The 15,894-nt window shown below is 36.1% G+C and overlaps 1 protein-coding gene across 4 annotated transcripts in view; it reads left to right on the forward strand.

Moving 5' to 3' along the window:
• The first annotated feature begins 406 nt into the window (after positions 1–406).
• LOC143282734 (CCR4-NOT transcription complex subunit 2-like) overlaps positions 407–15,894 on the forward strand; it is a 39,973-nt gene continuing 24,485 nt past the window's right edge. For 2 of the 4 annotated variants that reach the window (XM_076588467.1, XM_076588468.1), the window contains exons 1-9: positions 421–451; positions 4,216–4,367; positions 8,427–8,529; positions 9,582–9,671; positions 11,246–11,312; positions 11,795–11,930; positions 13,806–13,904; positions 14,879–14,943; positions 15,497–15,589. In XM_076588467.1, coding sequence (XP_076444582.1) covers positions 4,357–4,367; positions 8,427–8,529; positions 9,582–9,671; positions 11,246–11,312; positions 11,795–11,930; positions 13,806–13,904; positions 14,879–14,943; positions 15,497–15,589 — 664 coding nt within the window. In that variant the 5' untranslated portion in view covers positions 421–451; positions 4,216–4,356. Of the gene's footprint in view, positions 452–4,215; positions 4,368–8,426; positions 8,530–9,581; positions 9,672–11,245; positions 11,313–11,794; positions 11,931–13,805; positions 13,905–14,878; positions 14,944–15,496; positions 15,590–15,894 lie in introns of all 4 variants that reach the window. The other 2 variants (XM_076588469.1, XM_076588470.1) reach the window with 2 other exon arrangements.

A 15,894-nucleotide genomic window follows, 5' to 3' on the forward strand; every position in this document is an offset into this window, starting at 1 on the left:
ACAAAAACCCGGAATGTCGATTCCAGTTTCCATGCGCCGACACGCGTTGCTGTTGCTGCTATTGTTGTTGTTGATGATGTCTTTTAATAAACGAAAATCGTGAACATTTTATATTCAGGGACATTATCTGAAATAACATGGACTACATTCAGTTCGGCCATGAGCTTAACTCAGTTGCTTCAAATGCTTATGAAATGCTTAATTGCTTGTCTCTGTTACGTTGGCGTTTCCTAGCTCTTTGATCATGCTTTCACATTCTTTTTCGACTGAGCTTTCTTCTTTTCTTCATTCATTTTCTTCTATCGTTTTGACTGTTCTTGACCAATCACTTCTGAAGTTCCCAAATAAGCCGAATTTGTAATTTGTACTGGATTGGGTATAACTGTTTTTCAACATTTGCGCATGTCTTATACTGATTGCTTCCGGCATACGATCTGTATGTGACGAGAAAGTATGTGACGAGTAATTTTTCTATTTTCAAACGTAATTGATATGATTTTTAAAATACGATTCAGCAGAAGTGTGGATATTTACCTGTGTTATATATTGTATCGTTGGAGTTTATGAACATGGGTTTTGTTTATATTTTAATCCAACAGTACTGCGTGTGATGTAAACAAAGCCCAGTCTGATTCTTTGATTTATTGTTCAAATAATTCACTCAGTTTGGTTTAATTTATGTTAACGCAGCATACAGATTTCGAAATATAGTGACTGCTTTTTTAGCTTTTTAAAGTTTTTTTTTTAAGATAACATGGACTGGTGTGAATTTTAGTGTCCGAGCATCAGAGATTTCTTTTTTTCCTCTTACTGTTACTTTCTGTCTTAGCCTCTCAAGGCCAGTAAGCGCGTTGGGTTACGCTGTTGGTCAGATGAGGTGAAGCGTATATATGGATTTGTTCGAACGCAGTGATACGCCTCCTTGAGTTACTGATACTGATAATTAGCAGTTGCTTGACTTGACTTGTTCACATGTCGCTTGAAGCCCCTTCCAAACACGTTTTCATTGTTATGGGAGGTAAACTCTAAACAGTTCAAATGAAAAAGAAAAGAAAAAAAAAAGTTAACTGTTGAGAAGGGGGTGGATGGGATTTATGAAGGAAAAGAAGCCCAGCATCTGTTTCTTTGACCATTGCACCCAGTGACCCATTTTTTTCAATTTGTCACTGTTTACCTAATTTTTTTTTTTTTTTTTTTTTTTTTTTTTTTTTTTTTGATGCAGTATGTGAAAACCTTGCTAAAGTTGGAATGCATCACTTCTGACATTTATGATTTATGTACTTTCTGTAAGTTTAAAAATCACAGATTAACATACAAAAAAACAATTGATCTATCTATCATACTCATAGTTTTTGGGGGTGGTTTCTTTGTTTTTTTGTTGTTACTTTTGGTGACCTCACCTCCTCCAATTGTATTCTCAACATAGGCGCCCCACAGGGATGTGTTCTATCCCGTCTGTTGTACTCACTATTCACACATGACTGTGCAACTTGTAATGAATGTAACACCATGGTCAAGTTTGCTGATGATACTACTCTAGAAGGGCTGATTACAAACAGTGATGAGTCAAAATATAGGGAATAAGCACTAGAACTTGTCAGCTGGTGTGATCAAAACAACCTAGAACTCAATGTATCAAAAACGAAAGATTTAATTTTAGATTTCAGGAAGACCAGATCTAACACCTCACCACTTGCCATTAAAGACAAGCAAGTAGAGATCATCAGTGAATTTAAATTTCTTGGACTGATCATTTCCAACAATTTGAAATGGGAGAAAAATACAGAAAAAAATTGTTAAGAAAGCACAACAGCGCCTGTACTTCGGAATTAAAAAAGAAATCATGGTTGATTTCTACCGAGCAGTCATTGAAAGCGTGTTAACCTTTGCTATTACTGTTTGGTAGGGAAACATTTCCAAGGCAGAAGTCGCAGCCCTGAACAGAATTGCAAAAACTGCCACCAAGATTACCGGGGCTGATCTACCTTCTATAGAAGACATATATTATAAACAGCTACTCAAAAAAGCAAAATCAATCAGCCAGGACGAATCGCATCCAGCTTTTGGTATTTTCGAGATGCTCCCCTTTGGTCAGCGGTACAGAAGTATAAGGATGAAAACCAATCGCTTCGACAACAGCTTTTTCCCGAAAGCAGTCAATGCCCTGTGTCTCGAACAAATTCAGTATGATAACTAGAATTGTGCAATCAACAACAATCTACCTGAAGATCTGGTCATCAGCCTCATCCACATGTAATGTAATATGCAGCTTCTGTTCAAATGTGTGGGTGTGTGTGAGAGAGAAAGTGTTTGTGTGGGTGTGTGTGTGTGCGCGCATGTGTGTGTGTGGGTGTGCAGTGCATGCATGTGTGTGTATGCACAAGTTTTTATATTGACATGCACTTTATGTATCCTAATTTCTACTGTATCTATATTTGTGTACTATCCCCCCCCCCCCCAACCCCCCCTCCCACCCCCCCTCAATATTCCTTGTGATCCCGGTACGCTTGGTAATAAAGACATATTCTGTTCTATTCTGTTCTTTTTTTCCTTTTTTTTTTCAAAGTTGGTGTGCCTGGAAAGAACAAAAGGAGAAATCAGTTCAAACAAACCATTTATTTGTCTGGTAGTGGGGATAAAACGAGAATGGGGTTACTTGGGGTGAGTGGTCTTTTTATGATTCTGCAATAATGTGAAATTAATAAATGTGTATGATTCTCTTTTTGGGATATCTTTGAAATGAGAAGGGAATCATATGAACCAGGAAATTGCAGAATCGGATTCAGATACTTTGCACTTACAGATATAAAACAAAAAGGAAACCTGTTATTTTTCAGTTAGTTTTAGCACTGCTTTTAGCTTGTTATAATTTGATGTATTAGATTTGCTTTTAACAGTTTTTTGCTGCTTCTTATACAGAGTGGTGCCTTGCTTGTTTTAAACCACCAAATAAATGTATTTATAGGGAATTGTTGCCTGAGAAACAATCAGCTTTTCACTTCATAGTACATATGTCATTTTAGCTTTTCTGAGTCATTTTCAGTGAACAAAATTCAAAATGTTAAAAAAACAGCAAAAGCGAATGTGCAAACAAAATAGGTTCCTGAGCTGAACATCACTCAAAACTAGAGTGAACTTGGCCTCAGAAAACATAAAACAAATTATGCCCAGCCTTGGAATATTGATGTATGCTGTTAATATTGTGTTAATGGGAATAAGCTGAGAGGTACAGATGTTCTGAATGTTCGTGTTAGAGCAGATCAGATGATATGCAAGAAGCCCATTTAGAACACCCCAAACAGAAAGCCAAGACAGGCAGTTTTGTGTTTGATCAAAAGTTTTAAACAAGTTATTCCCTGACTGAAGTAAGTATACAAGAACAGGAGTGCAGGAGTTTACGTTCAGTTGAACAGCTTTCACTGTGACAGAGTTGTTAAAATTCATTAGGATCTAAAGAAGACATACATGGCATTTGGTTACCACCACCTCAGCATTTCATTGGCCAGTTTCATAGCATGTGTAATGCACAAATATGTATTGTGGGAAGCCTTCTTAAATGCCTTTTCTTGAAATTGAATTAATGTTAGAATACTATTCAAAGCATTGCACAACCATAACTGTTCTGTTGTGAACATTTCTTGTAACAGTAAACTTGTCTTTTAGTTTTGTATGCTTAGATAACTTCAGAAGATTGCAATTACATGAATGAACCCATGTTTTTATGTTGTTCTGTCTCTTACCTTGTAATAAGTATGTTAGTATTTGAAAAGAAAGTATTATGTGATTGAGCATTTATTGTGACTGTTTTATGATTTTGCTGTATGTTATTACTGAATTAAGACTTCTGATGAATGCTGATTTATTTTTTACATGATTATTTATGTATTTGATGTTTGTATTGTTGTTGCATTGGATGATAGTGTTAAATAGATTTAAAGCAATACTGACTGTTCAGAAGCAATATGAAATAGCAATGTTATTCAAACGACCATTTTGAAATGAAATCAAAACGGGTGCAAATTTATGTAGATAGCATGTTCTACTTTGCTGCAGAGTTCAGTCTGCTTCAATTTGAATAGGGTCAACACTGTAACCAGTGTATTTTCATATTGTGATTTTTAATTCAAATTCCTTTGAAAATTGTATCACGTTATCAAAGCATGGCTGTGACTGACTTTTTGACCAGTTAAAATTTTGTGTCTTTCATTCTTTCAGAATTCATGGTACCTACTGCTACCTTCACTTCTATTCTTTAGCAAAGGTTCCTGTAACACTTCTTGATGTTGGAGTGTTTTTCCTGTTCTTAGTCATACTACTACAACTGAGTACTTCTACTAGGAAGCCTGAGGAAAAAAAATGGGGGATCAGTAAGTTTCGGAGATGTTTTTCCTTTTTTTTTTTTTATACCCCAGGGTGTAGTTTGGTTCTTTCTAAGCTGTTCATGCAGTTGTTGGTCCCAGAACACTCTGCTTGCATAAACCTGGTTTTTGTGGTGTATATTACTGATTCTCTTGGTCTTGTTTTATTTGTTGTCCTTTTCATGTGATTGGATGAGTTCGACTTCTTTCAGTTCATTGTTTGTATGGGTGCGTGTCCTGGAAGTGCAATATGACTCGGTAAGTGTAGCAGCTAGTTCAAGGTGTTAACATTAAACAGGTTGTGATTGTTAAACCACACACATCAATGTGTGTCACTGTCAGTGTCAATTTTTCTTCTTCTTTTTTTTTTTTCTTTTTTTTTTCAGAATTTTCTAGTGTACTTGTTTGATCACTTGATAGAAGAGAACAGGCTTGCATTTTTTTGTTTTTTTTAAGTCAGCTTGCGTTTTTTCAAATATGTCAGATTATATACTGAAGTGTTCTTGCATCTTAAATTCTTAACTTTAAGTAAGGCAAGTGAATTTTACGCAAGCATTTAGCCAGCAAACTAACAAATGGACTGGATAGCAAATCTCGATAGATCTTGCAACATTTAAAAAAAAAAAAAAAAAAAAAATTTTTAAAGGGAGAGAGAAAAAAAATAACTTATAAATTATTTTTATGATTTTTAGAATGATCATATGTTATAATGTTAAAGTCAAATCAAAAAGTCAGAAAAAATGGCAGATGTTTCCAAACTCTGCCAAAGGTAAGAAGGAGAAGAAATTAAGACTTTTCAGCCTGCTGAAGTTATATCATGAATGAAACTGAAGGCAAAAAAGCATTGTAGAAAGAAACATCTTGACAAGAAGAAAAACTGGAGAAGAAAATATAAAAGAGGGCTTTAAGAAAGTACAGCATCAATGCCAAGGGGTGTGCAGCTTCTTTCACGAGTTTCAGGATCTTCCATCAGGGAAGCACAGTCTTATAAGTGATGATGGCTTGATTATTGCTTTAGAGGGAAAGGAAGTGTGGACAGAGGGAGTTTGTCCCCCCTCGGGACCAAATAGTGATGTCTTGCTTTGTGATCAAGAGTTGGCCTATCCCTGTGGGAATCTTTGAGAGGGGCTGAGCACCCCTTTTGGGGTTAATATTTAAAGTTTGTTTTGTTCCTCTTACCACAATATAGCAGGTATCTTCCAACTCAAGGTGTGTCCTTTTCTCCCAGCCTGTTCAGTTATTAAGTGGAGTATTGGCCTAGTGGTAACACATCTGCTTAGGAAGCGAGAAAATCTGAACACACTGGTTCGAATTTCACAGTCACCAGTATTTTCTCTCCTTCCACTAGGCCTTGAATGGTGGTCTGGACACTAGTCATTCAGATGAGAAAATAAACCGAGGTCCCGTGTGCAGCATGCACTTAGTGCACGTGAAACAAACCACAGCAACAAAAAAAAAAGGCTGTCCCTGGCAAAATTCTGTAGAAAAATCAACTCCAATGCTGAATCGGAAAACAAATAAAATTACAGGCAGGAAAAAAAAAAGGATGGTGCTCATAGTGTACCGACGCACTCTCCCTGGGGAGAGCAGTCCGAATTTCATATAGAAAAAATCTGCTGTGACTAAAAAAAAAACCCAAAAAACAAAAAAAATGTACAACACAATACAATACAATGAAATACAATACAATACAATATGATTACTCTATCGTATCAGTTGGCTGAAAAGTCTTTGTTCTTTGATGGAGCTGATAGTGGGTGAAACAGAATTAGCAGGGCATTGTGTGTATTTGAATTTCGAAAATGTGCAGTTCATTCGGATGTTATTCAGTGTTACTAACTGTATGCATATGTTGAATCCTAATGAAGTATTACTGTTAGGGATATTTGCTCCTGTCTTTGTTGGTGATGATTTTCTGCCCTTCCCCAGAAACTAAACATCCCCTAGCCCTTCACCCCGTTGTTGCTGATTAACGATAATCACTCCTTGCTCGCAGGAACCATTGCCCCCTTCCCTCGGGTTTTTTTTTTTTTTTTTTTTTTTTTTTTTTAATAAATATTTATTATTAAATTTATGTAACTGTGCATGATGATTACCCATTTCTGTATGGCCAGATGCTTGGAATTGGAAGGTTTTAGTTTGAAGCTATATCATCTTGAAAATTACACTCTTTGTTCTTTTTTTTTTTTTTTTTTTTTTTCAAAACTGAAGACTACTGAGATACAATAATGATGATATTAAGTCAGTCAGTCAGTCAGCGACTCGCAAAGTATTGTTGTCATGAACTATTACTTTGTATTAGACATTCATTTATCAAATATAGCAGTAACTTTTATTATCTGAGAGTGAGAGTTTTGTTGCCCATTTTCATTAAAAAAAAAAAGGGGGGGGGGGTCTGTTTATAAATCTACTTATTGTTTGTTTTTTAGGTTATTTCATTTGTTGTATTTGTCTAGAACAGTGATTCGGTTATCTGAATTTAAGAGCTTGATATTTTTGTCCACTTGCATGTTATACTTTTTCTAACTCACACTAGATTTTTTTTGTATGATGTATTTGAAAAACAAAATGATAAGTCAATTAAAAAATGGAACATGGAGTGGTCATGATAATTCTGTGAATATCTGATTTTATATTACCAGTTTTGGGGGGGTGTTTTTTTTTTTTTTTTTTTTTTTTTTTTTTTTTTTTTTTTTTTTGCTTTGTTTTGTTTTGTTTAATAAGTTATGCTGTATTTGGGAGACAGTTGTTTTGAAGCTGTTGTGGCTTGTATTTATTTTCACAAGTGCTTACTGGCACTGGTCTTTTATTGCAATGTTTTATTTATAAACAAGTAAAGGGAAGTCCTTATCTCTTCCCAAAGTTGGCCACTGTCCTTCTTATTAGTTGCTATGAAGGATTTTTTTTTTCTGTTTAATCAGATGAATAGAATGGAATACATTGATATAAACTACTATAGTTTGTGTCTTTGGGAAATCAGAGCATCTGCTGTCTTAACTGTAAGTTTGTAGTTCTCAGTGTATTTCATATAATTACGGAGCTTTCTTCAGTGCACAATTTTTTTTTTTCTTGCACACTTCACATTTGTTATTGTAGATCTGGTTTGGCAATGTTTGCAAAGCATTTGTGGATTTACTATGGCCATATATCATAACCAGCTGTCTGCTTTGTGGTGTTTTGTCTTGTTTTGTTTTTTTAACTTTATATATGCTTTATGAAGAAGCATCTATAGAAATTGTAGTATATTTTAAAAGGGTTAGGTTGTTATTGTGTTTACCATGTCTTTATTATAAGACAGTGAATTTGGAGAGAAAAAAAGAAGGAAAGAAAAAAAAAACCAACCCCCACAGTTTGTTACGAAATCATTCACCACAATGTGGCTTCCAGTGGAGAGAGAGAAGTAGAAACACTGGTTTAAATAAATTGCCAATACCAGAGGGTCGCTTTTGACAGAAGAGTGGGCGTAATTTTATAGACTTGGATTGACTACAAGTAGAATGTGTCTGATCAAGATAAGTCTTGAGTGTGTGCATGTGTGTGTGTGTTTGCACACATCTGTGCAAATGTCACTGGCATTTTCAATTTTAGATATTCTCTTTTTACTTGTAGGCATTTTCAGGAATATTTTAATGTCTTATTTTCAGTTGTTACTTTCTTTTTCTTTTTTTTTCTTTTTTCTTTTTTTTCTTCTTTTTTTCTTTTTTTTTCTTCTTTTTTCTTTTTTTTTTGCCTGGATAATTGTCTCTTTGCTAAATTTTGAATTATTATCAATTATACCAGGAAAAAATCATGAAGAATACTGGTCCGTATGGTTTTTACATAAATTTGTAAATTGAAAGAAAGAGAAAAAAATTTTCACGTAAGCTAGCCACTTTTAAAGATTTCAGTTTTGGTGGGGGTTTTTTTTGGTTTTTTGTTTTTTTGTTTGTTTGTTTGTTATTGTCTTGATTTTGAAAATATACATTGAACCTGTTGATTCTAAAGTGCATACAATACAAGCCAGGTTACTTGTCATGCAATTTGGTGATTATTTTACCTCATGTGTGTTAATGTTTGGTTGGTTTCCAGATTTGGTTACGCAAGGAAGACTGCAAATGACCTTCAAAACATTGGCAGGAAACCTCCACCGCCACCAATGAACATGATGAATTTCCCAAGAGCGAGGAAACCGGTAAGCTAAGGGATGGGAGGAGAGGGGTGGGAGGGGCCAAGGTGAGGGTGAGATTAACCTCATGAATACCAAACAGTGGGAATGCTGGTCAACGCTAAAAGCCAGCGCAGGGTGTTTGTCTCGATATGATTATCAGCATCACTGCCATGGTCATCATCATCACAGTCTGTTCCAGTTGCGTTTGCATTGAAATGAGCATCAGTACAGTTACTAATTCAGTATTTGTTATATATGTCACATGGGTAGTTCTTGAGCGCTGGTCACAAAAAAAAAAGAAGAAAAAAATGTTGATATTTGAAGCAAATTTGCTTGCAGAAAAAAGGTATGACAGCAATAACCTTGCAACCATACTAACTTACATTCAGGCTTTGTTGATCAAGTACAACCATGTTGAATGCTCAGGTCAGTGTGACATCGATGATATTGAAAAATAAGTTTAATTGATGTCCGTGTGATGAAATTCATGATTGTGACTGTGTTTTAAAAGATATTCAGGTGAGGTTTGTTTTTTGTTGGTCTTTTCAGATGCATAATACAAATTTATTGACACATTTAGTGTTTTGAATAAGGCACAACAGCAGAAGGGTTCATTTTCCATTTTCAGTTGCAATTTTTGTTGGACATTTTGCATTTTATTTTACATTGTTTTTGATCCCCCCCCACCCCCTTCCCTCAAGGGGATAAGATTATCTGAGGTCTCAAATGCAACACGCTTTTGGCACACTGAAAAGAACCCATGGCAATGAGAGTGTTGTCCTGTGACAAAATTCTGCAGTAGAAATCCATCTTGATAAAATAAATAAATAAATTAAAAAAATGTTAAAGAAGAAGAAGGAAAAAAAAAATCCACTGTGATAGGCATTCAGATATTTACGCATGCACTCAAGGCCTGACTAAGCGTGTTGGGTTATGTTGCTGTTCAGGTATCTGCCTAGCAGATATGGTGTAGAGTATGTGGATTTGCCTGAACGCATTGACGCCTCCTTGAGAAACTGAAACTGATATGATATAATGAGTGTTTTCCAGAGTTTTTTGTCATGATTGTTTTTCAGGGTTTTCCTGGAGAAGATGAAGATAATGAAACCAGTCAATTCTTTAATGCGAATTCACTACGTGGTGTCACTGGTGATAAAGACATTGGGGTAAGTTTCTTCAGAATCTTTCTCTCAAATTAGTACAGTCTGTATTAATGTAGCACATTTACTGGAACTGTGCCACTGATTTGAACAAAGTATGACTAAATTTATTTTAGTTTTAATGGTTGTATGCCTTTGTCTGCTGATGATGGTTAAGGAGCAATTCAGGGTGGGAAAATTGAATAAAAAATCCCTTCATGATTGACAGTTTTGACATCAGAAATCATGTTCTGAGTTTCAGAAAAAAAAGTCCAGCAACTTCGTATCTGATCACATATTATGTATTTGTAATATTTGTTTCGATAAATTTTTGGATTCATCAACATAAAGACTGACAGATTTGTCGGTAAGACAGCACAAGTTACTCAAAAGTCAGAGCTCAGTTTATTTTTAAATACCTCATAATGTGCTGCTTGGTTTCCAGAATAACCCAGTCATATGCTGTTTCATTTAATGATGTGTGTGTGTCTGAAATTAATGAAATACATTCTCATAAACACAGTTTGAGTCATTTGATTGCTTAAGAAAATAACATGAAAAAAAAAAAGGCATTGCATTTGGACACAGTAAGATTTGTTGTGTTTTTATCGCTTTATTATCAACTTTATTTTCAAATACCGCCACTGGTGCACTTAGTTTCCAAAATATCTCAGTCATACTGCCATTTCATGTATGTGTGTCTGAGATTAATGAGATATTTTCTTACAAACACAGTTTCAGTCAGTTGAATGTTTATGAGCAACTTAAGGAAATGAAATGAAAAAAAATAAGGCATTGCGTTTGTACATAGTGAAGTTTGCTAAACACAAGTTTACACAGAATGTACAAGTTAAGTCTACATGGCTGTGTTAACATACCTTTGTATAAAGAAAATGCAAAAAAATAGATGATAATAATAATGATATTTATATAGCGCTGAATCTTGTGCAGAGACAAATCAAAGCGCTGATCTGGAATATCAAAATTATTTGTGTAAAACTTGAAACAGGTTATTGTGTTAAGTATACCTGTATGAAAAAGCGGACTGCTATGTACTGTGCCCAGTATGAAGGAAATGCCTCTGGACGTTTCTGTTACAAAGATAAAAAAGACAGATCCAGAATATGCAGAAGGACAGTATAATTTTGAAGTTTCCCACCAGGGCTTACCAGCATCACACAGAGAGAAACAAGGACAGAAAAGAAAAACCATGTAGCGCATTAGATAGAGCCACACAGTTGCCACTGTCATGCTTGTTTTGTTTTTGTAGTCGTAGCAGATTTAGCATTACTAACACATTGTTATTTAGGTCTGTCTAATACTGTATGTCACAGTGTGAGTGTGTGTGTGAGAGAGAGAGAGAGAGAAAGAGAGAGAGAGAATGGATGCTTTTTGCTGGTTGGATAGTCTGTTCAAATGTATGCTTTGTTCAGGTTCATGATGTCTTGGTAGTACATCTTGTCATTGCTGTGTTGAACCTGTGTTATATAAGAGTGTTAAGTAACTCTTGTGTTTTACTTTGGCTATTCAATATTACACATAAAATTCAGACATTAATCTTGTGAATTGCAGGGCTATATGACTTTTTTTTTCCCCTCCAGATTATGCCTTCTCAGTCACCATCTCAGTTAACCGGCTTTGGACCGACGGGCAGCTTTTACACCCCTGGTAAACATAATAGTAGTTTTTGTTAAAGATAAGAACATGCATTAAATGATTATTTGTTAATTTTAGAAAATCAACTTATGAAGCTAGTTTGAGACATAAATAGATAAGTACAGACATAGATAAAAACTAGAAATGAAAACCATGCAGGTTACATGAAATTTGAAAGGAAAAAAAACAAATGGACACCACAACTGAGAAAAGCTGTCATGTAATGTTGTTGTTGTTTTTTTTGTTGGGTTTTTTTTTTTTTTTGGTTTTTTGTTTTGTTTTTGGTTTTTTTGGTCATGCTTGAGGGAAAATGTGGGTGTCCAAATAACTTCCCTGTGAGTTAGTGTGTGTGTGTGTGTTTAAGAACAGTGTCAGTAAAATGTATATATATATAAGATTTTTAAAGAAAAGAAAGGCTTGTGTGGTAAATAGCTTTCCTACATGTCTTCAGTCGTTCCCTTTATAGACTGAAGATTCTTTAGTGTTTGCTGCAGCAGCATCAAACATGGCGCTGACCCAGAGACCAATTGGCACTGGACATTACCGGAACACGGGAACGCCAACAAGCATGAACCCAGGATTCCCGTCCATGGGTTTGCAGCAGCCTCCTCAGCAGCATTCTCCAAACAGGTATTGGTGCCGTTTTTGTTCCTAGGTCTGGAAGAAGGAGTGGTGGAGGGAGGGGGGGTGGGAGGGGGATAGATAGTTGCACCAAAAAACAAGTCAGTTTGTGGGGGAGGGGGTTGGTTGTTTGTTGTTTTGTTTGTTTAACCTGGAGAGCGCGATGGGCCTTGATCATGGTTTTCCCTGTGAAATGTGATGGGCCACAATCGTGGCTCTGTTTACATAAGATCCAAAATCGTTCGACTATACTCGGCAGCCTTCATAAACTGCCTCGTTCTGGTGTTACTGCCACCCTGCTTGTGTTTGCACAAACTTTGACCGAGTTTACAAGTCCAGATCTCTATTTTTTGTAAATAGTGAGTGACACTGAAGTCGACAAAGCTCAGGGAACAGTGACCTTGTCACTGGTGATGATTTGTTTGCTGACAGGGATTCTGGTGAAAATGGCTTTATTTTGACAGTCGGGCATGCTGGCTTGCTTGCTCGTTCAATTTTGTGGGTGATGGGGGTGGGGAGGGGTGATAAAGTGGGTTGGGCATGGATCTATTGTGGACTTGACCAAATGAAGCTCGAAAACTGGAAATTCTTTTGATTTAAAGAATTCTTGCTGCTTTTGAAAGCAACATGAGTTAAAAGAAAACATTTATTTTTGCTTTTGCCGGTGATTGCTTAAAGTATTGTATATGTGCGCACATGTGGCTTTATGGGCGTGTCTCAAACAGAACACAATGCTCATAATTCCATTGTTACAGTTATATTCATATCATGATTCAGCAGTCGGAACATTCTTTTGTACCGTATGTATGTTTTATTATATATCCAGCACTTCGAGGGTTAATATGAAACTTGCTCTGTGCTGAATGCAAATTATTTAGAAACTTAAAACTATTTTTTGAGTGGTCTGTGTGTTTAGATGAACAAGTTACCTTATGTCACTGTGTACAAAACTGGGTGTTTTTTGTTTGTTTGTTTTTATTATATTTATGGAATCAGCAGTTTCTGAAAACAGCAGCTACTAGCATTTTTGATTGTAGTTGTTGTTTTGGGGGGTTGTGTTTTGGTCACTAACTGACCGATTCAGCTAATCCCCAGAAGCTGTGATACTTGTTGACCCCTTCAGAATGCTGCTGCCTCACTCCTGGCCTGAAGCTGCCCAGGAAATTTGGTTAGAAAAGTGAGAGTGGGTCAAAAAGCACCACTGTGATCTTATTTGTGGCCTGAAACATGGCATGATAATATGAGATAGAGTAAGAATTATTTCAGTTATTTTTCTTCATGAAAATCATCAAAAATCCGAATCATGTAGCTCCTTGTCACTGTCAGCATCCATGAAAACTTACTGGGCCAGATACCTTTTATTTAAAAAGAAATTTCAATGTTAAAGTTTGATGAAAGATTGCCAGATGCAAATCAAATGAAGTATCGAAGACTGTTGAAAGGAAGTAACTTGTGAAATTGAGAAAACAGGATGCAGACTAGTTTGGACTTGGAGTTGGCTGTCATGCATTTTCAGCTGTACTTTGAAGCTTGTGCTGAGTGACGCTCAGCTCTGATGAGTTATCGTAGAAATTTTTGGCAAAGAGCTGGGAATATTTTACTCTTGTTGTCAACACAGAAAAACCTGTTCTCATTTTTCATCTGTTGTAGAAGAGCAGAGCATTGAGAGCATTGTTACAGCACAAGTGGATTAAAAAAAATAAATAAACAGATTTTTTACTGGTGATGAGTTTCCAGCTGTATTATAATTTTTGGGGGGAGCAGGGGGAGAGGGGGGTGGGTCTGATGATTCATGTAACCAGTCAAGTTTGAAAATATACAAAATAATATAGTTTTAACAAGCACTAATAGTACATTAAAGTTGTGCTGTCTTCTGGTTTTCAGCATATCGGCAATTGGTCCACGCAATATGTTGGGGAACCAGAACCAATCAGGTCAACTCAATCTGAATAAAAGAACTTCTGTAGCATCCAGTTTTGCCAGGTGAGGATGTTTGTCATGTTAGGTGACGGCACAGAATGTATTGTAAAGAATATTCTGATTCATAGTTTGAAGCCCCTGTTCATGCTAACAAGTGGATTTTTACCATGATTTCTGGCGTACACAACTTACAAGGCACACCTTATTCTCTCCTCTTTTTTTTTTCTCTTTTTTTTTTTTTTTTAAACTCAGATATGACCCCTGTGTCTTATCAGAGGTGCATTTCTTACACACTAGTTAAGCAAGTTTCTTGCAAGACACTTTAGAAAGGTGTTTTGGTTTTTTTCCACCTTGCAGCAAGAGTGGCTAGGTTCTCACAAGTCAAGTCTAGGTAGCCTTCCCACCTCGCATTCATTACATTGCGCATGTACTCACCCCTAGCACTCAAGCATGTTCACATTTAAGAAACGTGTCTCTGTTTGCACCCTGTCTGTGCCTGACAACTATATTCTGACTACCACTTGGTGCCACCTCTTACAACAAACTTAATATTGGCCAGTATATAAATACTGGTAGTCCTTTCTCCATTTCCTCCTCACCTTCTACATTTTCAGTTTCGTTCTTGTATTTTTAAAACGACAGGAATCACACTTTGAACCTATAAAGGCATCTCTTCTTGATTCAGGTCTTTTCAGCCCTGATATATGCCTGCTTCTGTGGGTGTGTTGGTGTGGGTATATATGTGTTACTTGACTTGTTCCCTGTCATTGATGCCAACTGTAATGATTCTTGGATAGCACATTTCATTTTTCCAAAATTTTCTGTGAAAATGACTGTCACAGTGTCAGTAATTACAACATCAGAGCATCAAAAAAGGAAAAAACAAGGGGAAAAAAAAACAAATAAAAGAAATCAGTAAACTTTAGGAGTGTCTCAGAGGGTAAAATATTGAGTGATACACTGTATAGTGTCACATACTTAGCAGCTCATATCAAGACCTGTTGTGGATTTACTTTGCTTTTGTGTTTTTTGCACAGCCAAGGTCCTTTGGGAAATTACAGCACGTTTGGTGGTTATGGACCAAGCAGATCAACAAGCACATGTGAGCTAATGTTCAGTTTTTTCTTGAGGGATAAGAGTGATTGAGTTTAGTAAAAAGAAATAATCAAGATAATGATTTAAGATAATAATGATAAAATGAATGACTCACAAATGACTATAATGAAATTGAATACTCACATGAGAGTATTTAGAAGAAGAGGCAGTTTTTAGAAGTGTGTTTAGGAGCAGATCATTTATTAGACAGTACATTCATGCATTGCATTGGTACTTGTGTACTTGCAATCTCTTGAGCTTGATTTCCACTTAGCTATTTTTGTTTAATTACAATCTTTGGATGTTCAGGAATCTTGTCTTTGAGAAAATGTAGTTGCTGTGAGTGACTTCAAGGGAAAAAAGGTGTGTCCATAGCTTGTAATGTGTTTACTTCCTTTACAGCATTTTTGGATTCAGTTTCAACAGCTCCATTATTCATACAATCAAAAAGGTAAAGCTAATGTCAGTTTTACTTTTCACAGTTTGCATTTTATGTCTTTATTCCCTGTTTCAGTGTGAGTGTGAGGGTAATCTGAGGGTGGTCTGTTTTTGTGACACAGTTGATCACCCAACACTCGACCTGTCAGATTTCCCGTCTTTGAGTTCAAGGGGAAATGTGGCACCAAATCCTGTTCCAGCAAATAGAACATATGGTAAGTCTCTTCTGTGTCTTCAGCATGTGTTTGATGATATCAAGATCTGTAACTGTATGCGTATGGGCCTATTTCTGTAAGTGAGAAGTATGCGTAAGTATGTAAAATCATGACAGTTTGTTCACCAGGTAGTGGTAAGATCGTTTACCTGCTTTGTCCAGGTTACAAACTTAACCCCTTGCTTGCTGAACATTTTAACAATTTTTGCCATTGCTGTGTGCCGAACGAAGTGCACTACTTCCTTGAATACAAAGATATCTCCTTGAAATTTTGCATGAAGATTGTTCATACAATGTACTTTATAA

Source organism: Babylonia areolata, chromosome 6, assembly GCF_041734735.1.
Source record: "Babylonia areolata isolate BAREFJ2019XMU chromosome 6, ASM4173473v1, whole genome shotgun sequence".
Classification (NCBI taxonomy): domain Eukaryota; kingdom Metazoa; phylum Mollusca; class Gastropoda; order Neogastropoda; family Buccinidae; genus Babylonia; species Babylonia areolata.